General features: G+C 38.6%; 1 protein-coding gene across 2 annotated transcripts in view; it reads left to right on the top strand.

Annotated features, from left to right (window-relative positions):
* The window catches only part of wif1 (WNT inhibitory factor 1), a 62215-nt gene extending 41889 nt beyond the window's left edge, over positions 1–20326 (top strand). Inside the window, exons 3-10 of one of the 2 annotated variants that reach the window (XM_062982560.1) lie at positions 3227–3335; positions 10153–10293; positions 12784–12879; positions 15008–15103; positions 16378–16473; positions 17914–18009; positions 18171–18266; positions 19513–20326. In XM_062982560.1, the coding sequence (XP_062838630.1) occupies positions 3227–3335; positions 10153–10293; positions 12784–12879; positions 15008–15103; positions 16378–16473; positions 17914–18009; positions 18171–18266; positions 19513–19637 (855 nt within the window). In that variant the 3' untranslated portion in view covers positions 19638–20326. The remainder of the gene's footprint in view (positions 1–3226; positions 3336–10152; positions 10294–12783; positions 12880–15007; positions 15104–16377; positions 16474–17913; positions 18010–18170; positions 18267–19512) is intronic. The other variant, XM_062982561.1, reaches the window with a different exon arrangement.
* Positions 20327–21254: the final 928 nt, after the last annotated feature.

The raw sequence follows: 21254 nt of genomic DNA, 5'->3' as shown, positions 1-21254 counted from the left end.
CAGTGATTCCAGCCATAAAAGCCTTCAACAACAAATTGTATTTTTCTCATTCAGAAATTCTGGGTTATATGGCTGGGTGGAAGGGTCCTCAGACTCAGTGTTTTGTCCGTGTATTAGATTATAGCTCCCCATTCATCACAGCCATTGCTAGCTGAGGATTATGGTCACCTGGAGTGTGCCAGATCAAATCTATTTTATTGGTTTATTACACCAAGAAGGACTCGACTTCATATCCGAATTATTTTATATATGTCTGTAGAATGTACAATCTTAAGTGTAACAGCAAAAAAATAAATGTCTCAGTTGAAAATGCACACTGTCTACCTCATGATATATAAATGGCAGGGAACACGTATAACTGGACAAGACCAGTATATTAAAACACCTTCTTATATATTTAATGTTAATCTGCATTTCATCAGTGGATTTTAACTTGTATTTTAACTCTGTGTATCTTGTTGTATGTCTTTTAATGTTTATCTCTTGATTTAATTATGTGGCCCACCTCAAGCTGCAGGATGGGGCTGGTAATAAAATAATAATAATAATAATAATAATAATAATAATAATAATAATAATAATACACAAGCCAGTCAAGGTGGTCCCAGTGGTGACCGGCACACTGGGTACAGTGCCTAAAGACCTTGGCCTGTACTTGAACACAATCGGCGCTGACAAAATTACCATCTGCCAGCTGCAGAAGGTCACCTTACTGGGATCTGCATGCATTATTTGCCGATACATCACACAGCCCTAGACACTTGGGAAGTGTCCGGCGTGTGATCCAGTACAACAGCCAGCAGAGTGTCTTCTGTGGACTCATCTTGTTGTGTTTCAAATAATAATAATAATAATAATAATAATAATAATAATAAGAAGAAGAAGAAGAAGAAGAAGAAGATACACAACAAGATTAGTACACAGCAAACAAGATCACTATGCTGGCTGCTGTATTGGATCACATGTCAGACACTTCCCAAGTGTCTAGCATTGTGTGATATATCGGCAAATAATGCGTGCAGATCCAAGTAAGGTGGCCTTTTGCAGCTGACAGTTGGTAGTTTTGTCAGTGTCGATTGTGTTCAAGTGCAGGCCAAGGTCTTTGGCACTACACCTAGTGTGCTGATCACCACTGGGACCCCCTTTACTGGCTTGTGCCAGAGTTGTTGCAGTTCGATCTTTAAATCCTCGTATCATGTCAACTTTTCCAGTTACTTCTCGTCAATCCTGCTGATGCCTGGGATTGCAACATTGGTGATCCTTATTATTATTATTATTATTATTATTATTATTATTATTATTATTGTTATTATTGTTATTATTATTATTGTATGACACAGCAAACAAGATAGATATGCTGGATTTCGTATCACAAAATCACAAGTCGAACACTTCCCAAGTGTCTAGGACTGTGTGGTGTATTTTTGGATGATGCGTGCAGATCCCAGTAGGGTGGCCTTTTGCAGTTGACAGATCGTAATTTTGTCAATGTCTATTGTTTCCAAATGCCGGCTGAGATCTTTTGGCACGGCACCCAATGTGCCAATCACCACCGGGACCACCTGTACTGGTTTCTGCCAGAGTCTTTGAACTTCAATCTTGAGGTCCTGATAGCAGCTGAGTTTTTCCTGTTGTTTTTCATCAATGTGACTGTCCCCTGGGATGGCAACATCAATGATCCAAACCTTTTTCTTTTCCACAATTGTGATGTCTGGTGTGTTGTGTTTCAGAACTTTGTCAGTCTGGATTCGGAAGTCCCACAGTATCTTTGCGTGCTCATTTTCCAATACTTTTGCAGGTTTGTGATCCCACCAGTTCCTTGCTGCTGGGAGGTGGTACTTGAAGCATAAGTTCCAATGAATCATTTGGCCCACATAGTTGTGCCTCTGTTTGTAGGTGCCACCTTGCCGTGGTGGTTGTGGTGGTGGGGGGGGGGGGCTTAACTGCTCCAATGATGACTGAGAGCTGTCCTGGCGGTAGTGTAACTACTGGTAGGTCCAACCAAGCCAGAGAGGTCTCAGCTGAGGAGTGGAACTAAGAGCACCTAACCCATTAGCATTATGGAGAATCAAACCAAAACGAAGTCTATACTGGCTCGTTCGTAGCCCAGGATAAAAAGTACCACGGTGGATGCTGCTGATTCTGGACATCCATCGACAAGTGGGCTACAGAATCAAAATACAAATGAACAGTCACAGAAGCGGCAGAAATATACAATGCCAGAAAAACCGCACTATTATTATTATTATTATTATTATTATTAATAATAATATTTAGTTGTGCTGAAATTCTTTAGAGGATAGTAATATGCCTTTGTCATCCATTGATTTCTTTCCAGCTTTGAAATATTTGTGTGCACATTTGTGTGTATTTGTGTGAATTTAGAAAACAGGGCGTGTGTGCTCTTTTCTTGGCTCTTTTACAGTGAAAGGAATAGTATTATGTGACCAACTCACCTGTTATGCCCATTTGACTGTAATAGGTTTATTTTTGTATTTACAGTGATATATACTTTGTATTCAAAATACATGCTACATTCCAAAACGCTAAAGTACAATTATACAACAGACAGCAGTGAGACGGAGAATACAAGTGGGGATGTATTTGACTGACTCACCATTTGTTTTTTTTCATATTACTAAGGCCATGTTGTTTTAATCAGAAATCTCATTATAACCTGGATTTCAATATAATTAAAACATCAAAGCAGAGCAATGAGAAACAGACAGTACAACCATAGTACTGTTGCCATGACTTTGTAGGGATCTACAGAGAGCAAAACAATTATTTGTCTGAGTGTATTATTTTATTTGAAAAATAAACATTCATATACTAAAACTGTTCGGATAATTTAAAAACCATCAATCCATATTAAATAGAATGGTTTCATTTCCTTTAGTAAAATCCACCCCCTCTAATAAGACTGTAACTTTCATTTCTGATCTCATACTTTTATATCTTCCTGTTTTGTTTATATTATATGCCACAACAACAACAATATCTCTTTCAAACTAAAACAACTTTCAGAACCCACTTAGCAAAACATAACTTCTTTTCCAAGTGCTGAAAAGTTGAACTATTCTAGAAGAAGTTAGGCATTACAAAGAAGTATGACTATCCTATCAAAATAATACAAAAGGAGGACAGGTATGTGTTTAAAATGTTCTGTGCTAGGGACACATTGAAACACAATTACTATAATATCTATTTACATTGTTTTTAATAGGCTGAATATTTCTATGAGTTCCTGTCCTTACGGTCTCTAGATAAAGGGATAATGGCTGACCCAACTGTAAACGTCCCTCTACTTGGAATGGTACCTCATCAAGCATCAGGTTTGTGAATTTTGCATGCATCTATTGACTAGTTATGTTGTTGATGTGAAGCAGACACATGGAAAGAATTTGAGGCCCTGGGGTTGCCCAACCATATTCTCTCATTTATCATCTTCTAGGGCCATGTTTTAATCAATATAAATATATTTATATAAATATAAATCAATCAAAAATAGGTTCAGGTCAAGTGGTCCCTGATCAAAGTGGTCCCTGGTCAAAAAAAGTTTGGGAAGCACTGGCCTAAATTTATGGTTTGTTTCGGATTCTGGGGTAGAATTAAGACCAACATCTTTCATTGTTGTGATTCAAGACCACATTAACCTGGATCGGCTCTATGTGTCATTTAATCACCACGAAGCTGATCTGCTGGACCTTCATGGTAAGTGGTCAGTGTAGATGTGCCCTCTCTCACACACATGCTTTCCTCTGCCATTTTTGTCTTGTGTTCTTTATTTTCTCTCTTCCTTCTTTTCTCTCTAGCTCTCTTTCTCTGCATAAGCTTTTTATATCTCCTCCCTTCTGTTTTTCCTTTATATCTCTCTCTCTCTCACCGCATCACTCTCACCTTCGTTCTCCAATCTTCTTTCTGCCACCCTAACTATAGTCCTTTCTCTCCCCTCCTGTCTATCAGTCCTCCTTTCTTTCTTCTTTCCCATCTATCTTTCGTCTCTATTCAGGAGACTGCCAAAGAGTCAGAGCAAGTTCCAAGATGAGGTTGTTGCCGTCCAGCTTGTTGTATCCCCCTCTCATAGGTTCACAAAAAAAAGCATTCCCTTTTTACTGCTCAGTATGACAGTTCAGGCAAGGAGAGTGGACAGGGCTCAAAGAAAAGGCAAACAGATTGAATGGTGAGGCCTGATGACTTGCATTTGTTCTGTGAACTAGAATTTAACTGCTCTTCTTGGAAGGTTTAATTATCATTTCAGGAAAAAAATACTGTATCGCCAACAGAAAAGGGAAAAATTACATTCTAGAGATTTGTCCCAAATGTAACTTTTCTGGATTTTGATTGTAAACTGTGCTGTTATGCATAAGGAAAGGCTTTCTATAGCATTAAATGTTCCTTCTGTAGAAATAATTTGTGATCAACGTAATATAACTTCACCTCTAAAATAAGTAATGAATAGTGCAATTGACGTGTTTCCTTCCACTTGAAAATGTTGTGACAAGGGGCCATCACTTAGTTTAGATGGCATTGGTAATTTTCCCTCTTCAGGATGACGCTGAACTATAGTTCATATCTATGAATTTGTTATGTAGCCTTGCACTTTATCCCATGCCCTCATCCCATGGTTACAGCTCTGCACACATTCCCATTCCCTTGCCCTATTGTTTACAGCCTGGGCATGTTTACATCTGCTATCGCCATTGACGGATGAGACCTATTTTATTCTGAGTTTATGTTGCTGTTTACATGCTTATACATTCAATTGTATTTTACATTGTGTTTTATTTTATGTTCTGATTTTTGGACTCCTTGTGCCTTGTGTAAGCTGCCCTGAGTCCCTTCGGGGAGATGGTGGCAGAATATAAGAATAAAGTGATATTATTAATATTATTAATAATAATAATAATAATACCTTACTTTTATTTTAAATCTGTGTGTCTTTTCTTCTCTTTCTGATTTCTGTGATTGATCCTGATACAACAAAGGAATAGGAATATGACAAAGAAGGAGCAGAGAACAATACTGCTTTGTGTTAATTCATTACACTTCCCCTGGTGTTGAACCCAAGGGGGTTCACAAAAAACTGAGAATAGAATCAGCTAACACCTGACAATATATTTATTTTAAAAATATCACATTAAAACCATGGTTTATAAACAGTATAAAACCATTCCAAAGTATAAAAAAGTTAAAAAGAAACTGCGCATCCACCCATAAGAAGGCTACCTGCAGCAATTAGTCATTAAAAGTCCAATTGAACAAAAATATCTTTATCTCCTGGTAAAAGAAGAGTAGGGGTTTCTTTCACTTTTCCAACTACCAATAATCATCATATACAGAAGAAATTAGGAGCCCCAGTGGTGAAGTGTGTTAAAGCACCGAGCTGCTGAACTTGCAGACCGAAAGGTCCCAGGTTCAAATCCCAGGAGCGGAGTGAGCGCCCGCTGTTAGCTCCAGCTTCTGTCAACCTAGCAGTTCGAAAACATGCCAATGCAAGTAGATCAATAGGTACCGCTCCGGCAGGAAGGTAACAGCGCTCCATGCAGTCATGCCGGCCACATGACCTTGGAGGTGTCTACGGACAACACTGGCTCTTTGGCTTAGAAATGGAGATGAGCACCAACTCCCAGAGTTAGACAGAACTGGGCTTAACATCAGGGGAAACCTTTACCTTTACCTTTACAGAAGAAATTATCAGTGAAATTTTCTTAAAATCTTGAGTGGTTTTGTTTTTTGCAGGCAGAGAGATACAGAGAGATACAAATGCCAAGGCTGGCAAAAGAAATGGTCAGTGTTTAAGGAAAGTGAATTGGATTCCAATTCCCAGAATCCTCCTAGCCAATAGAAACATGATTGACAGGGGGATAATGAATGTTGTAGTTCAAAATGTGATATTTACAGCTTCTGCACTGAAGCAAGTAAGCGGATCCACCTCTCCCCACTCCTTATAGATCCTCCCAGAATTTCTAGAATCATCTTGCTCCTCAATACCATGTTCTAAAAATGAAGGAATATCGCCATAAACATCCTTTCCCAGCCTGGGATCCTCCAGATATCTTGGACTGTAAATCCCACAGGTCCCAATGTTCATTGGTGATGGGAGATTTATTCTGAAAAATTTGGAGATATCTGGTTGAAGAAGCTATTCTGAAAGCTGGAAAAACAAAGTCACTTAAAATTAAAATCTCTTTGCTCAGTTGACTCAGTTAAATGTGGGGCCAGCCTCTTTTGAATAATTTTTTGTTTCTTGAATGAATGTGAGATTCTGTGAAAGGTCTGGGATAGCTATTTCACACATGCAAATCATTATCTGTTGTTCCAGCTTTTACACAAACAATATATACAATTGTGATTCCTTATGTAAATTGCATACTTTTCAAACTGAGCATGCATACAAAAAGGTGGTTGCATTGTCTGCTTTGCAGAATCATGTGTGTCAGATGATCTGATAATTTAGTAACCAGGAAAATTCTTGAACTTTCCTTGTCAATAGATTTTATATTCCACATCTGAAAAGAATGAAGGAAGGAATGGCAAACTTTGGGGTTGCTGAGTGAAATTAATGTGCTGCGAAATGTAATTTTCCATACAAATCAGACAGGACATGTGGCAATCAGGGAAGACATCTGGGCTGGCCTTCTTATTAGACATATGCTGCTGCTCACCAACTGGCCCTTTTGGAGGGGTGTCCAATGTCTAGGCTCAACTGTCTTCTTTCTGTGGTTCAGAAGCTGGAAATGTAACTTTGTTGAATTAAATTCCCAGAGACTACCATACCAACTAGGGGATTCTGAGAATTGCAATCCAACAAACTCACATTTACAAGCTCTGTTCCAGTATTATGGAGAGAGAACACATCTTGTTTCAAGAAGCCCCTCTCAGTATCAGTTTGGGAGGTCTGAATTCGATGAAAGTATGATAACTGTAATCTCAGTTCTGGTGACTGGATATGCAGAAATTTCAATTCCACCAGTTCTGTATGGTGAACATGTGCAAGCATACAAATATGTGTGTGTGTGGCACATACTGTACGCTACTTACACTTAAGTTAATGCATATGACATCCAATTGTATTCAGTATGCTAGCTGGTTTGTGGGTACGCACACATCAAAATGACACATTTCATAATTTAATCCTTGAAACTGATATAATGAAGCTAAATGGATAATAGGGTTGTTGTGTGTTTTCCAGGCTGTATGGCCATGTTCCAGAAATATTCTCTCCTGATGTTTCACCCACATCTATGGCAGGCATCCTCAGAGGTTGTGAGGTATATACTTCACAACCTCTGGGGATGCCTGCCATAAATGTGGGCGAAACGTCAGGAGTGAATACTTCTGGAACATGGCCATACAGCCCGGAAAACACATAACAACCCTGTGATTCCGGCCATGAAAGCCTTCGACAACACATTATATGGATAATTATTTCTTTTTCTGAGAATGAGAACAGAGTCGGAACTAAAGATAGAGGGGATGATATTAACCTAGCATGTTTTGATAGTTAAGTGACATAGTCACTTGATCCAACAAAACAGATATAGAATATTTATATCTTTATATTTTGACTGACTATTATTACAGTAGTACCTGAGTTACAAACATCTAACTTACATATGATTCATAGTTAAGAATGGGGCTGAGACAATAGAAAGTGACAGAAATCTACTGCTCGGAAGAGAAATTAACTCCTGAAAGAGTTATCGTGGGGAAAAGGGGTCTCCACTGAAGCTTTATCACCAATTCTTGTTTCTACAACAAGCCAAATTTTCCAAAATCCAATTATCACAGGGACAGAAAGTGAGGTGAAATCTTCTGAACAGGGGCACAGATAGCAAAACAAACACCACAGACCCTTCACAATGCTATCCAAAACACTCTCTATATATGGATGAAGTTGCACTTACAAATAAATTCAGCTTAAGAACAAACCTACAGAATCTATCTTGTTTGTAACTTGGGGACTGCCTGTATATAATACGATATATAATGTATAATATATAAAATAGTTTAATAATTTGCCAAAAGTAATTTTTCCTAGAAATGATTTTTCCTAGAAATTCTTTATATCAAAGTCTCATGTATTTTCGTAAGAAGAAGTTGGGTAACGGACGAAGGTTTTTAAAACACCAACAAAAAACTACCCACAAATAAAGCAGATTAAGTGTCAATCTTAAGCAGTCATCAGATGAAACAACCACAAAACAACATTCCAAGGCTGTGGGTTACCAAGACTTTCTCCTCATTAAAACACTCCAGATTTACTTCTTTTCGGTGATGCTTTGTAGTTAAAAAGAATTGCATTGAAACAAGAAGGCATTTCCACCTATTTATTGCATTTAGAATACATAACTAGTTTAGTTACATCTATAAGTTGTTTTCATTGATGTTTTGTTATTTTATTCATGAAACCAAAAAATAGAATAATACTACTAGGTATTAGTTGACATATCCAGTGTATGCTACAATCAAGAAAAGATGTAAACATCCAGTTTATATCTTTTGCTGTTGTCATTGCTGTCAAGTTGGCTATGATTTACAGCAACCCAGAGAAACCTCTACATCGGTCTAATAACTCATACTCACTGTACATTTATTCTATCTGTTTAAAGCACCTAAAAGGAGATCAGAGTACAGTAGAGTCTCACTTATCCAACATAAACGGGCCGGCAGAACATTGGATAATAAGGAGGGATTAAAGAAAAGCCTATTAAACATCAAATTAGGTTATGATTTTACAAATTAAGCACCAAAACATCATGTTTAACAACAAATTTGACAGAAAAAGTAGTTCAATACGCAGTACCTCATCCCACAGGGAAAAGTGTCACTACTTGGCTTCCCCGTATTCTTCTCTATGCAACACGGGAAGCCTCCTGTGTTCTTGGTGCTGCTCTTATGATGGTTCAACCTCACTTCAGACACAGAATCTCATCAGAAGTAGATCTATGTTGTGTGATGGGGTCCGACGGGCTCCGTGTCTGATGTGAGATTAAATTGTTGTAGGATGGGCAGTTTTGCCCATGTGAGGAAGTCGTCAGTCTCATATGTCTATCCTACAACAGCTTCACTTGACTCAATTGGCCTTCTCATAACAGTTCAGGCTTGATTTGCTCTGAGATCAATTTATTTATGGTGGTTCATGGTGGTCCCCCAACATCACACTTCAAAGAAGTTGATTCTCTTACTTTTAGCTTTCTTCCCTATCTAGCTTTCACAGTTCTGCACAAAATTGGAAATGGAGTACTTGCAGCATGATGATTCTGATTTTCATATTTAATCTTGTTCCTTCCTAGCTACTTCCAAGTTTTAGCCATTTGCTGATTTCTTGACTACACTTTTTGAATTAGTGGCTGAACCCAGGTTTGTGTGTACATGTCTTTAAGTGACATATCTATTTATGGCGACCTCATGAATTTCATAGGTTTCACTTTGGCAAAAAATACTCCAAGGTGGTTTTCCCAGCTTCTTCCTCTGTAATATAGCCTACAGATCCTTGGGTCTTCTATCCATGTAGCTTCTTAGCTTTCAAGATCAGAAAGTATCTGAAGTCTTTAGGATATCTGAACCCTTTATGTACATGTGTTAGAACTGCAATAGGAAGAGTTAGGGTCCTTCCACACTGCCCCTTTATCCTAGGATCTGATCCCAGATTATTTGTTTATCCCAGGTTATCTGGCAGTGGGGACTCAGATATTCTAGTTTAAAGCAGGTACTCTGGGGTCAGATCCTGGGATAAAGGGGCAGTGTGGAAAGGCCCTGAGTTTTCCTTCCTTCACACTGTAGTTTTCATTCCAGTTACTATACTATTATGTGTGTATGTGTATGTGTAAGAAAGAAAGCTTTAACTCTTCCCTCCTCTATTGTAATCCTTATGGAAAAAAGTTCATCCTACCCTACCTCAATGTGCATAGCAATTGGAAAAAGAAACCTGTCTTTTAGGGGAGCGTTGGCATTAATTGCAGAGCAGGGGGAAGAGCATTTTTGTCAGGATTGTGATCAGCAAAGGAAGGTGTTTTGTGCACCTATAAATTGCTTTTTTAAACTTGTTAATGATATGGTTTTCTTTCACAGATAATTGCTGGGATTATTCTCATGTTACTAACAAAGTATTGGAAAATATCTAAACTCTCTCTCCTTTTTAAAAAGTTGTTCAGGTTGGATTTCCTTGCCTTGGAAAACAAGATGGTGTGGCAGCATTTGAAGTTACAATAATTATCATGAATTCAGAAGGCAATATCATACTCCAAACACCACAAAATGCCATTTTCTTTAAAACATGTCAGCAAGGTAAGCAGAAGTTATCTGAAGAAAAATTTGTTTAACATTTGATTCATATCAGCAGCAGATCTCATGTCAGTGCTGAAACTATTTAGTAGAGCAGTCATAGATAGATGATAGAAATATTTGAAAGTACCATGTTTATAAAAAGTCCTCCTGTGCTAATTTCAGCAGGGTGGAAAAAGAAGTTGAAGTTCCCTGACCTGATTTTTACCATGTCCTTCTGATTGGTTCAAGGTTTGGGCAAGGTGTATTGATCTGGAAGGCCTGTTCTGTTTCTGTTCAACTTAGATTTGAAGAATAAACTGAAAGGGGCATCTGCACTGCAGAATGAATGCAGATTGACACTCCTTGAATTGCCATGGCTCAATGCTTTGGAGTAAGGGAGATTTGGCCATCCCTGCCAAGTAATGCCTGTGTCTCACCAAACTAAAATTCCCAGGATTTCATAGCTTTGACCCATGGCAGTCGAAGCAGTGTCGAATTATATTCATTCTACAGTATAGATGCACCCTAAGGCAATTGAGAGGATATGGTGAAACTTTATTTATGACAAATAAAAAGAGACAGTAATATATAAAAGAACTAAAGAAGGTATTCTCACATTTCCTTCACTTCAAATGGAGATGGTACCCAGTTCTATTGTTCGTATTGCTCTCTTCACATCAAATAGGTCTTGTTTTGGTCCAAATGGCACAGTTTCCAGATTCTGAGTTGTAGGGTCAAGTACCTTGACAAAATAAACCTTTATAGGCTGCAAGGTGATGTTTATAGGTTTTGGTGGGGTGAAATCACTCCTTCCCACCCACACACCTACCAACCAAGAGAGGAAGAGCTTCAGTATCAAGACTAGCTCAGCCACCCTGGCTATATTTCTGTGTACATTTAAGTCTATAGCCTCTTTGCTGAATTAAGTGAGTAAAAAAGCTATCAAGGGCTTTAAAGCATATATACATATGTAGTGAATTTAAGGCACCTGATCCTGTTTGATTTTGGTTGCTAATCAGGATCAACCGGGTTTAATACAAGAAAAGGAGACCAGCAATGAATACCAGGTGCTGTAGGCTTTATTTCAAAGGAAGGAATCAGCCATACTCCTCTGAATATTCCTTTCCTAAGGAAACCCTATGACATTAATGGAGTTGCCATAAGTTGACATGCGGCTTGAAGGCACATCCTCATGATGGATGAGAAGCCCAGTTATGAAACTCCTCCCTGATCTTTCATAAACATTAACCATGCTGTTGAGATTATATATGCCAAGGATGGTGTATAGTGTGAATTATGGATGTGTGTCAGGGGAATACTATGGAACCTACAGGTCTTTGTCTTCCCTCAATGCAATCATGACGTACCCACAAAGCACCTCCTTTTCATGTCTATTCCGATATCAGATCTTCAACATCAGAGAGGTAAGAATCACTGAAGTCTCTTTAGTGGCCTTCAGGGCTGAGCCTCTCTTTTCTCCCTTAAAGGGAAAGATCTGAAACATCCAATGGCCCTTGAAACACCTTCTCATGATCAAAGGATGACAGCCCTTGCCATCTTTTCTTAAAGCAACTATATAGGAAGAGAGAGAAAAACAGCTGCCTTTGATTTTAACTCTTGTTTTTATTGTATTTTTTAATGAGAGTATCACTGCCTACAGGCAGAGCTTGGAAGAGTTACTTTTTGGACTACAAGTGCCAACACCTATTTTGCCTGAATAATAGCCACACTGGCTGGAGGATTCTGGGCATTTTACTCCAAAAAGTACATTCTCCAAGCTCTGGAAAGTAGTTTTTCCAAGACGGACAATTGACTCTTACAACTGATTGTCTTGTGCCAAGCACAGTATTTGTTCATGCTTCAGAATACCTTTATTATTCAACCCAACCCACTCAAATGATATTTAAGTTGACTATCACAGTATCGTATTACTAAAATGGTCCTATGTACAACCCTGATTAACTTTTAACTTCAAGTTCAACTTAGAACTGAAGAAACAATCACCGTATTCTGTCAAATGCAGAACAAGAGGAGAGAACTAAAATGTCTTACAGCATAACAAATTCATTATAGTTTTAGCAGTCCATAAAAACTATGCAAAATGAATGTGTTAATACTTTTGAGATGCCACAGGTTGCTTTGGGCCAAAAACCATTGGTAGTCCAACTAGAATAGGTCCATTGAATCAGTGAGATCTATGAAAGTATTGACTTTCCATTGAGTGGTTGGGATTACCAATAGAAGTCGGGTCTATTGTATTCCTCCCCTTCACTTTCCTCTCAGTTGACATTGGAGTCTGTAAATGTAGGATTTCCTTGGGTATTTTATTGGAGTATTTCAGTCAACCTTGTTTGCTTCTAAAATGTAAGTCATTTGGACAAGAGGATTTGCTCTTTGGGTATCTTATTCCTGTTATATCGTCTACCAAATCTGATGCTTTAACTCAAAGAAGGACCAAATTATTTCCGACACATGCAATTCATTTAATCTATATTATTATCTTCTTTGAAGCTGAATGTCCTGGAGGATGCAGAAATGGAGGGTTTTGTAATGAAAGACATGTCTGTGAATGTCCAGATGGATTTTATGGTCCTCACTGCGAGAAAGGTAATTAAGAAAGGCTTCTCCAATGATTGTATGCATTTTATTTATACACAAGAACAGCCAGGCAGTCACTGCCTTTCAAAGTATTGTTTTGTAGAGGTTTTCAGATGTGGCTAGGAGGCTTCCAGAAATTAAATCCAAACATGTAAAAAAAACATTTTATGAGCTGTGGCTTCTAAGAAAACATAGATTGTTTATATGAAAAGATAAAGAAGTCTGCTGAAGGGCTTAAAGGAAAGGAATAGAATTGACCAACAACTGTATGAGAGTCCATCTGGCAAAACATTAAGTAGAACAGTCTTGCTAATGAACACTAACTGTAAAACTAAGCACCGCAATTATTTCACTTGGATATTGTTATCGAGGGGAATATTCCATTCCAGTCCATTTTGATCATAAAATAAAGACTCCATCTGTGCAGAGGAACAGCCTGTATCAATGAAAGCCAGTTGTATCATTGCATACTCTCCAGTGTACTCTATTTACCAGGACTGACCCTTCTTTTTTGATATCTGTCCCTCTTGTGTTGGGAGGGGTTGGGGGAACTGGAATCAAGGAATTGCTTTCTTCAAGTGTTGCTAGTTGGTGCGCTCACACATTTGTAGTTTATTTCCAAAAGGTACTAAAATAAAAAATGAGTTATAGGTGGCACACATTGTTGGTTAACATAGACTATTACGTGCAGATCAGAACTATCAAAATATATCAAATCACTTTGGTACAGAGCTTGGAAAAGTGAATTTTATAGCAAAAGAATGGATAACCTCAGCGTGCTTTTTCCTGATTTCTGTGAAATTTGCTCAGATGAATTTGGTACCTTTGGGAAACAAGCCCCACATTTGAATAGCCTTTCACAACATGATACCTTCCAGACATGTTGACTTTCAATGCCCATCATCTCCAGCCAACAATAGAGGCTTTGGATCGCATAGGAAAGGGTTAGCACCCCTGTGGTGTTTGTTTTGCCGCCTGTGTCTTGTTCAGAAGATTTCACCTCCCTTTCTGTCCCTGTGATAATTGGATTTTGAAAAATTTGGTTTGTTGTGGAAACAAGGATTGCTGATAAAGCTTCAGTGGAGACACCTTTTCCCCATGATAACTCTTTCAGGAGTGAATTTCCCTTCCTAGGAGAAGATTTCTCTCACTTCCTGTTGTCTCATCCCAATTTGTAACTGTGAGTCATTTGTAAGTCAGATGTTTGTAACTTGGGGACTGCCTGTAATTGGGTGCATTTGGACAGCACCAGTTGAGGAAAGGCTGCATTGGGACTCTACTTCAGACATTTTTTTTACCAGTGCATCTGAGTTAAACCCTTGTGCCAGCCAGGACTGGTGACTGAAAGGTTGGTGGTATGAATCCAGGGAGCAGGGTGAGCTCCCGTTCGTCAGCTCCAGCTCATGCGAGGACATGAGAGAAGCCTCCAACAAGGATGGTAAAACATCTGGGCATCCCCTGGGTAACGTCCTTGCAGGTGGTCAATTCTCTCACACCAGAAGCAACTTGCAGTTTCTCAGGTTGCTCCTGACACACAAAAAATCAAACAAAAAACCGGTGCCCCAGCAAATTACCCTGTCTAATATAGACCTATCTTTGTGCACATTTTTTACTCATAAATGAAGTTTAACTTCATTGAACTGCATTATATGAGTTTACGCTGACCATATAATGCAGTTTCAAAGTGTTTTATATGGCAATGTAAATGTGGCCTGGGGAATCTGGGAGCTGTAGCCTTGAAAAATAACATTTCCACACTTCCATGCAATCTCACTCTCCTCTTATACATTCACTGAGTGTGAGCTCCTGTCATGTGTATAGATCCAGCAATGAACAAACTGATTATTTCCTTCTGATATAGGGTGATGATACCGAATATGGACAGAAACAGAGATTGCAGCTAAACATTTGTTCACCCCAGTAGATAAATTTCAGAGACATAGCCTCTGTTTATAGATGAAATTGTGAAGTTGTATCATTTGCAAGGTAGAATGTGCCTTTTGCCATAAAGCAGAAATTCCCTGTCCCTCAATCTTGGAATTTCTTATCAATAGTGCTGCAGATCTTAATATGTAAACTCTTGCATTAGTGCTAGCTACTCACTGTGATGTTGTTCTCCCCTTCCTCTTTGATTTAGCTCTTTGTACACCACACTGCATGAACGGTGGACTCTGTGTTATGCCTGGATTGTGCATCTGTCCTCCTGGGTTTTATGGCATCAACTGCGATAAAGGTATGCTGGGAAGCATTGCTGCACAATGCCAAATTTAATTATAAACTGAATCTCCCCCAACAGTTTGATGTCACTTTGGCCCCATCTACACTACCAAATAATACAGTTTGAAACTGCATTATATGCTCAGTATAGACTCATATAATGCATTTCAGTGCAGCCAAACTGCATTATGTGAGACTATACTGGCCATATAATGCAGTTTCTAGCTGCATTACATGGCAGTGTAGATGGGGACTTCACTGTCATGGCTCAGTCCTAAGAAATCCTGGAATTTGTAGCATTCTTAGAGTATAATTCAAGAGAGTGTGCTAGATCTCTCTAACAGATAATTCCAAATACCTCACCAAACTTCAAGACCTAGGATATGATAGAAAGGGAGTCAAGACAAATAAAGTGGAATCAAACTAATACAACTGTAATCCTGATGCTCCCATTTTGGGGAGATATATAGATGCAAGTTATGTTTCACCAGAAGGTGAGCAGATAGGAAAAATTATCTGAGCCTTTCTCTTTTATGTGTTACTTCTCTATAGTTGATTGCACTTGGCACTTTTCTCCCATCTTTACTCTTGTTTCCAGCTGAAAACAGAGAATAGTGCCCAGAACAATGTTATGAGTGGAAGAAAGTGCAGAAGGAAGAAAAATTGGCTCAATTTTTCTGTGTACTTTTTTATTGTTTCCCCTCACAATTTCCTGGGTTTTATGGAAACTAAATGGACACATAGGAAGAGACGTGTTTCTACCATCACATTTGGTTTGGCCCAGAGTTTAAACAGGATTGCACTTCTCCATTCTCTCATCATTCTTGTTAGATTAATTTTGAATGGGAAACATCAAGTTCAGAACAGTGTGGCCTAGCTAACTGTCCGCAAAAATTGAACTTAGAAGAATAAAGCAAGGATTCAGGGACTCCATTGGTATTAATTGGATTTCCCATTATGATGGCAAAGAGTGAACACACATTTACCAACAGATAAGTCAACTTGAAGACTTGCTGATATTTGCCATCATTGTTGCCGCTCTGCTAAGCAGAGAAAGCTTATACTCTCAAGGGCTTCTATATGTGTTTCAGTATAAATGTCATTGTTTCTTTCATGCGACAGAAACCTGGGCATTTGAATACATACTGTAAACTTGAAGTCAGGATATTTGCTTTATTCGGGCCTTTGGCTTAATTGACTCCAAATGTTGTGGTTGCTTTATCAAAGATATACCCTGTTTTTCTTTATTAAACCTGTACATTTTAATGCCTTGTTTTTCAACTCCCTTAGCAAACTGCACAACCACCTGTTTCAATGGAGGAACTTGTTTTTATCCAGGGAAATGCATTTGTCCTGCAGGACTTGAAGGAGATCAGTGTGAAATTAGTGAGTCCCAACTTTATGTTGTCTCCACTAACTTCAAAAATAATTGTGTTTGCATTTCTTAAAATACAAAAAGAAAGTTCACCAGTGGGCAAAAGGAGACTTAGGCATCAGTCTGTCTTGAAGGGCATGTTTTGACTTTTGTGTATTCACTATGAATTTTGTGTCATATATGTTAAAGGAAGTACTGTGAGGAATTCCATATAACAGAAGTGGAGTATTTATGTGGTCCTTCAAATTTTGTAGGACTGTAGTTTCCATCAGAACTAGTTAGCATTAATGATGAAGAGGGCTAATGGGGTTTGTAATATAATAATAACTGGAGTTTCACACGTTCTCCCCAGCAAGCATCTGTGATTTGCCTATGTGAACTAGAAAAGGATGAATTTGGATCAAGACGAAGTACAGCGCACTGACAGATAGATGTCAACTGGACAAAAAATAATTTAGTTAGGCCTTTCTGTAGAACAAAAAGGCAAGATAGTGATGCCCCACTCTTAACGGTCCAATCCTATATGTGTTTCCTCAAAAGTAAATCTCAATGTTTGAGTAAATAGGTACAGCTATATATATAAACAATTATAAATCAGTGGTTCCCAACCTTTTTTTGACTGGGGATCACTTCGACCAGGGACCAGTTTCTCCAACATTAGTACCAAATGGGTTACGAATCAGTTTTTGGTCAGCTCTAGATTCGGTTTGGTTATTTGGTGTAGTTGCCATCTGCTCGCCCACAGAAAACCATATTTCATAATTTAGAGCTGCATGTCTCGTGGATCTGCATGTCTCACGGACCTTATTTTAGGTCTTGTGGCCCACTGGTGAGCCACAGCCCACAGATTGGGAACCACTGTTATAAGCAAAGGGTGGACAACTGTGGCTCCACAGGTGCTTTTGAACTAGATCTTTCATTACCCCCCACCACAACTGATGTAGTCCAAAAACTACAAAGGAGCCCATACTTCTAAGCAAAAGCAATGGTGTTTTAATCCAATGAACACTCCCTATGGAGGTAATTTAGAGCAGAAAACTGATGTATGGATAAAACCTGGTGATTATAGCAACCCAAAGCAGCTTTCCTTCAGAATTCATTTGCACATATTTTTGTTACATGCAATCTGTAAAGTTAGCTTCATGGAACCCTCGTCTGGGATCCAAACATGTATTGTAGCCATAACAAAGAATTTTATGTCACACAGTGAATTGGCAACCTTTGTTCTATTGATCAGCAGCCCTCCTCATATCCCACTCTATGCATAGGCAGCGTGTGCTGGATATCATTCCAAATAAAACTAAATGCCAGGCTCCTGTCAGTATAGTCTGACCCAGTTTATGTGGGGAGTCAGTAATTATTGACTACAGTGGTGGCCCCCGTCATGCCCTTACTGGTCTTCAATCAGTTTGAGCTGAAGGCATAAAATGTATTGTTATCCTCTTTTCTAGGCAAGTGCCACCAGCCATGTAGAAATGGAGGTAAATGTACTGGTAAAAACAAATGCAAGTGCTCTAAAGGCTACCAAGGAGATCTTTGTTCAAAGCGTGAGTATTGAATCTCCTTGATCATTTTTCATAACAGTTCTGTAAAGATTCATTTTTTTGTGAAATTACATCATATAGGTAAAAGCATGGTTTTGAGGCATAAATGTTGAAGACTTTGATATAAAGACACTAGATTCTAATATTAACATAACCTATTACAGCTGTCTGTGAACCAGCTTGTGGATTATATGGGACCTGTACTGAACCCAACACATGCCAGTGTCAGGAAGGTTGGCATGGAAGACACTGCAATAAACGTAAGTGGTGATGGCAATATCCAATATGTCAGCCCTACCAATAGTTGTAATCCTTGTTAGTTGAAACCCTATCACCCAAGGTTAGTACCATGCATTAGGTACATAGACAGTGGAGCAGTACATTTGGCTCCTGTTATCCAGATTTCCTCTCCATCCAGTTTCTTTCTAAGCAATGATCTTGAGCGATAGGGCTATTCCAAGACTGGCTGAAGCAGGGGAGGTGCCAGTGACAGTGGTGCCAGCTACAAGAGTAGCCATTGCAACTGTGCAAATGTGTGTTCAACTTGTGATACTCATACAGTGTCACAGGTTGTGATCTATGTTCAATGCTGAGCACTTATTTAAAGATTCAAGGAGTATTATGACATCCTCCTTGTCACTATCATTCTTATTCTTGCTCTTGTTAAAATAATTAGTAATACACCTTGAGTCTTCCTTCTCTGAAATGCTTGGATTTTGGATTTTTCCAAATTTTGGATTAACTGTATTTCCATGTATGTACATAATGAATTACTGTATCTTGGTGAGGGGACCCAAGTGTAAACATGTGTGTTTATATAGACTTTAGACACATAACTCAGAGATAATTTTAAATAATACTTTTAAAAGTAACTTTTAATTAGCTTCTAAAGAACTAAAGAGTGACTGATCCACAGTTTAAAGCAATCAAATCCACAACCAATGAAATATTATTGACTCCCTTTCTGCTTTTGATAAATTCCACCTGGATAAGATTTGGAAATGACTTTTTGTAGTTAATAGCTAAAATAGCCATCAATATTTTGATATCAATATTAAGTATATAGAGCTGCAGTGTGATCCTTACCAAGCTTAGTTATCAGGGTAACATCATTTAAGGAGTAGGAGCCCCCAGTGATGCAATGAGTTAAACCCTTGCGCCAACAGGACTTCTGACCAAAAGGTCGGTGGTTTGAATCCGTGGAGCAGAGTGAGCTCCCATTTGTCAGCTCCAGCTTCCCGTGTGGGGACATGAGAGAGGCCTCCCACAAGGTGATAAAACATCCAGGCATCCCTTGGGTAATGTCCTTGGAGATGGCCAATTCTCTCACATCAGAAGTGACTTGCAGTTTCTGACTTGAAAAAAAATTAAGGAGAAAGAGACGAAGCCAGGTAAAGTTGTAGCAAACTGGAAGAAGTATTATACATTCAACTAGAAACCCAATTGGTAGGAAATATTAATAAAGGCACAAGCCTGTTGTTTACTCTGAAACTGGCTTTTTTCCAGGGTACGGAGCCAACCTTGTCAATGCCCTGAGGCCTGCAGGCACCAAGCACAGGCAGCAGCACACACCTTCACCTAAGAAAGCTGAAGAGAGGCAAGAGCCTGCTGAATCCAATTATATCTGGTGAACCACCACATCTGAGACGTTTTATGTTACACAAAGTTCATAGCCTTCATTAACCTTTCATGTGTTGAATGTTTCAAATGCTGTTCATTACATTTTAAGATTACTGGCCTGAATTTTACTAGCTTCATTATAAACCACTGAGCTGATATTTACTATTCCTTTTAAGTTTTACTTCTCTAGCACAGTTATGTAGGCTTCTTCAGTTATATAGGTTTCTTGTTTCCAGTGTTTTTGAACAGTTCCTTTTTTTGTACTATATTTCAGCGCTATGTCGAGTTAAAATTTCTTTCCTCTTCAGAAATTCCTCAGAACCATTTGACAAAAAGGGGAGAGTGTAAAAATGCTGGTCTGGAACACACCATTTCCCCCTCTGGGTTGTGTCTAGATAGTTTTTAAAAGTAGAACATTTCATTTTAGTTTTGCCATGATGGAGTTTTACCTGTTTTGTTTAATAAAACAAACATTTTCTAATTTAAAACCAATCCCCATGCCTGCATAATGCTGTGTATGAAGTACGATGTGGTTGTGGTATTGAAACAATATAATATATTGGAAACAAAGTAGAACTATGAAGTGTGAACTCAGTTTTTGCATTGGCTTATAGCAATATAATATATTGTACACAAAACGGCTCTTTGTAATAAACATTTTTATACTGATCATTACATATGTAATAAAGATGCTCCTTTAGCTTTTGTGTGCTGAGATGTACTACTGATACCTCACATAAATAGCCCAGATCCTATTAAATCCATATTCTACCAGGATCTGTACTCTGATGGTCAGAAAGTGAAGGCTACTGCTTTTTCCCTAGCTGCACAATAAGTACAAGGTAGTCCTATAGACATCTGTAGGGATACCAAGGTGCTTGTTTATAAACTTATTGACCTCACAACCCTGCTATACACCTGTGAAACATGGACTGTTTACAGACATCACACTTGTTGGAGGTTGTAGAAATAAATAAATAGAAGCATAATAAAATGTCACTCAGGCTTGTGTAACAAGTAACAGTATCTTTACTTCAGTTCAAAAGTTCAAACAGGGCAACTATATATATATATATATATATATATATATATATATATATATATATATATCAGTCTTTCTGAATTAACACAGAGAACATAGGGAATAAACAGTCTTTAAATATGCCTCATTTGCCTTATAAATAATCGGGCTTCAGAGAGTATGGCAGCCATTTTCTCCCTGACCATTTCCAGTCAGCTGTTCTCCTCCCTCTCCAAGATGAAAGTGGCAGTTAAAACTGTTTGTCTCAGCACCAAGCTAGAGACAGCAGCCAATCGGAATTCTGGCTCCTGACTAGCTCAGCCAATCAGCTGTCGACACATGCCCTTTCCAGTCAACTCATCACATCATGGTGCCTCTTTACAAATCCTTACAACACTCAACTCCTGGAACGATTCCATCAGCGTTGCCTCCAAAAAATCCTGCAAATCTCTTGGGAAGACAGGCGGACAATGTCAGCATGCTGGAAGAAGCAAAGACCACCAGCACTGAAGCAATGCTGCTATGCCATCAACTTTGCTGGACTGGCCACATTGTCCAAATGCCTGATCACCATCTCCCAAAGCAGTTACTCTACTCCCAACTCAAG

This window comes from Anolis carolinensis, chromosome 5 (genome assembly GCF_035594765.1).
Source record: "Anolis carolinensis isolate JA03-04 chromosome 5, rAnoCar3.1.pri, whole genome shotgun sequence".
NCBI classification, from domain to species: Eukaryota; Metazoa; Chordata; class Lepidosauria; order Squamata; family Dactyloidae; genus Anolis; species Anolis carolinensis.
Note: the sequence above shows the minus strand (reverse complement) of the source record. Positions and strands in the feature narration are given on the sequence as shown.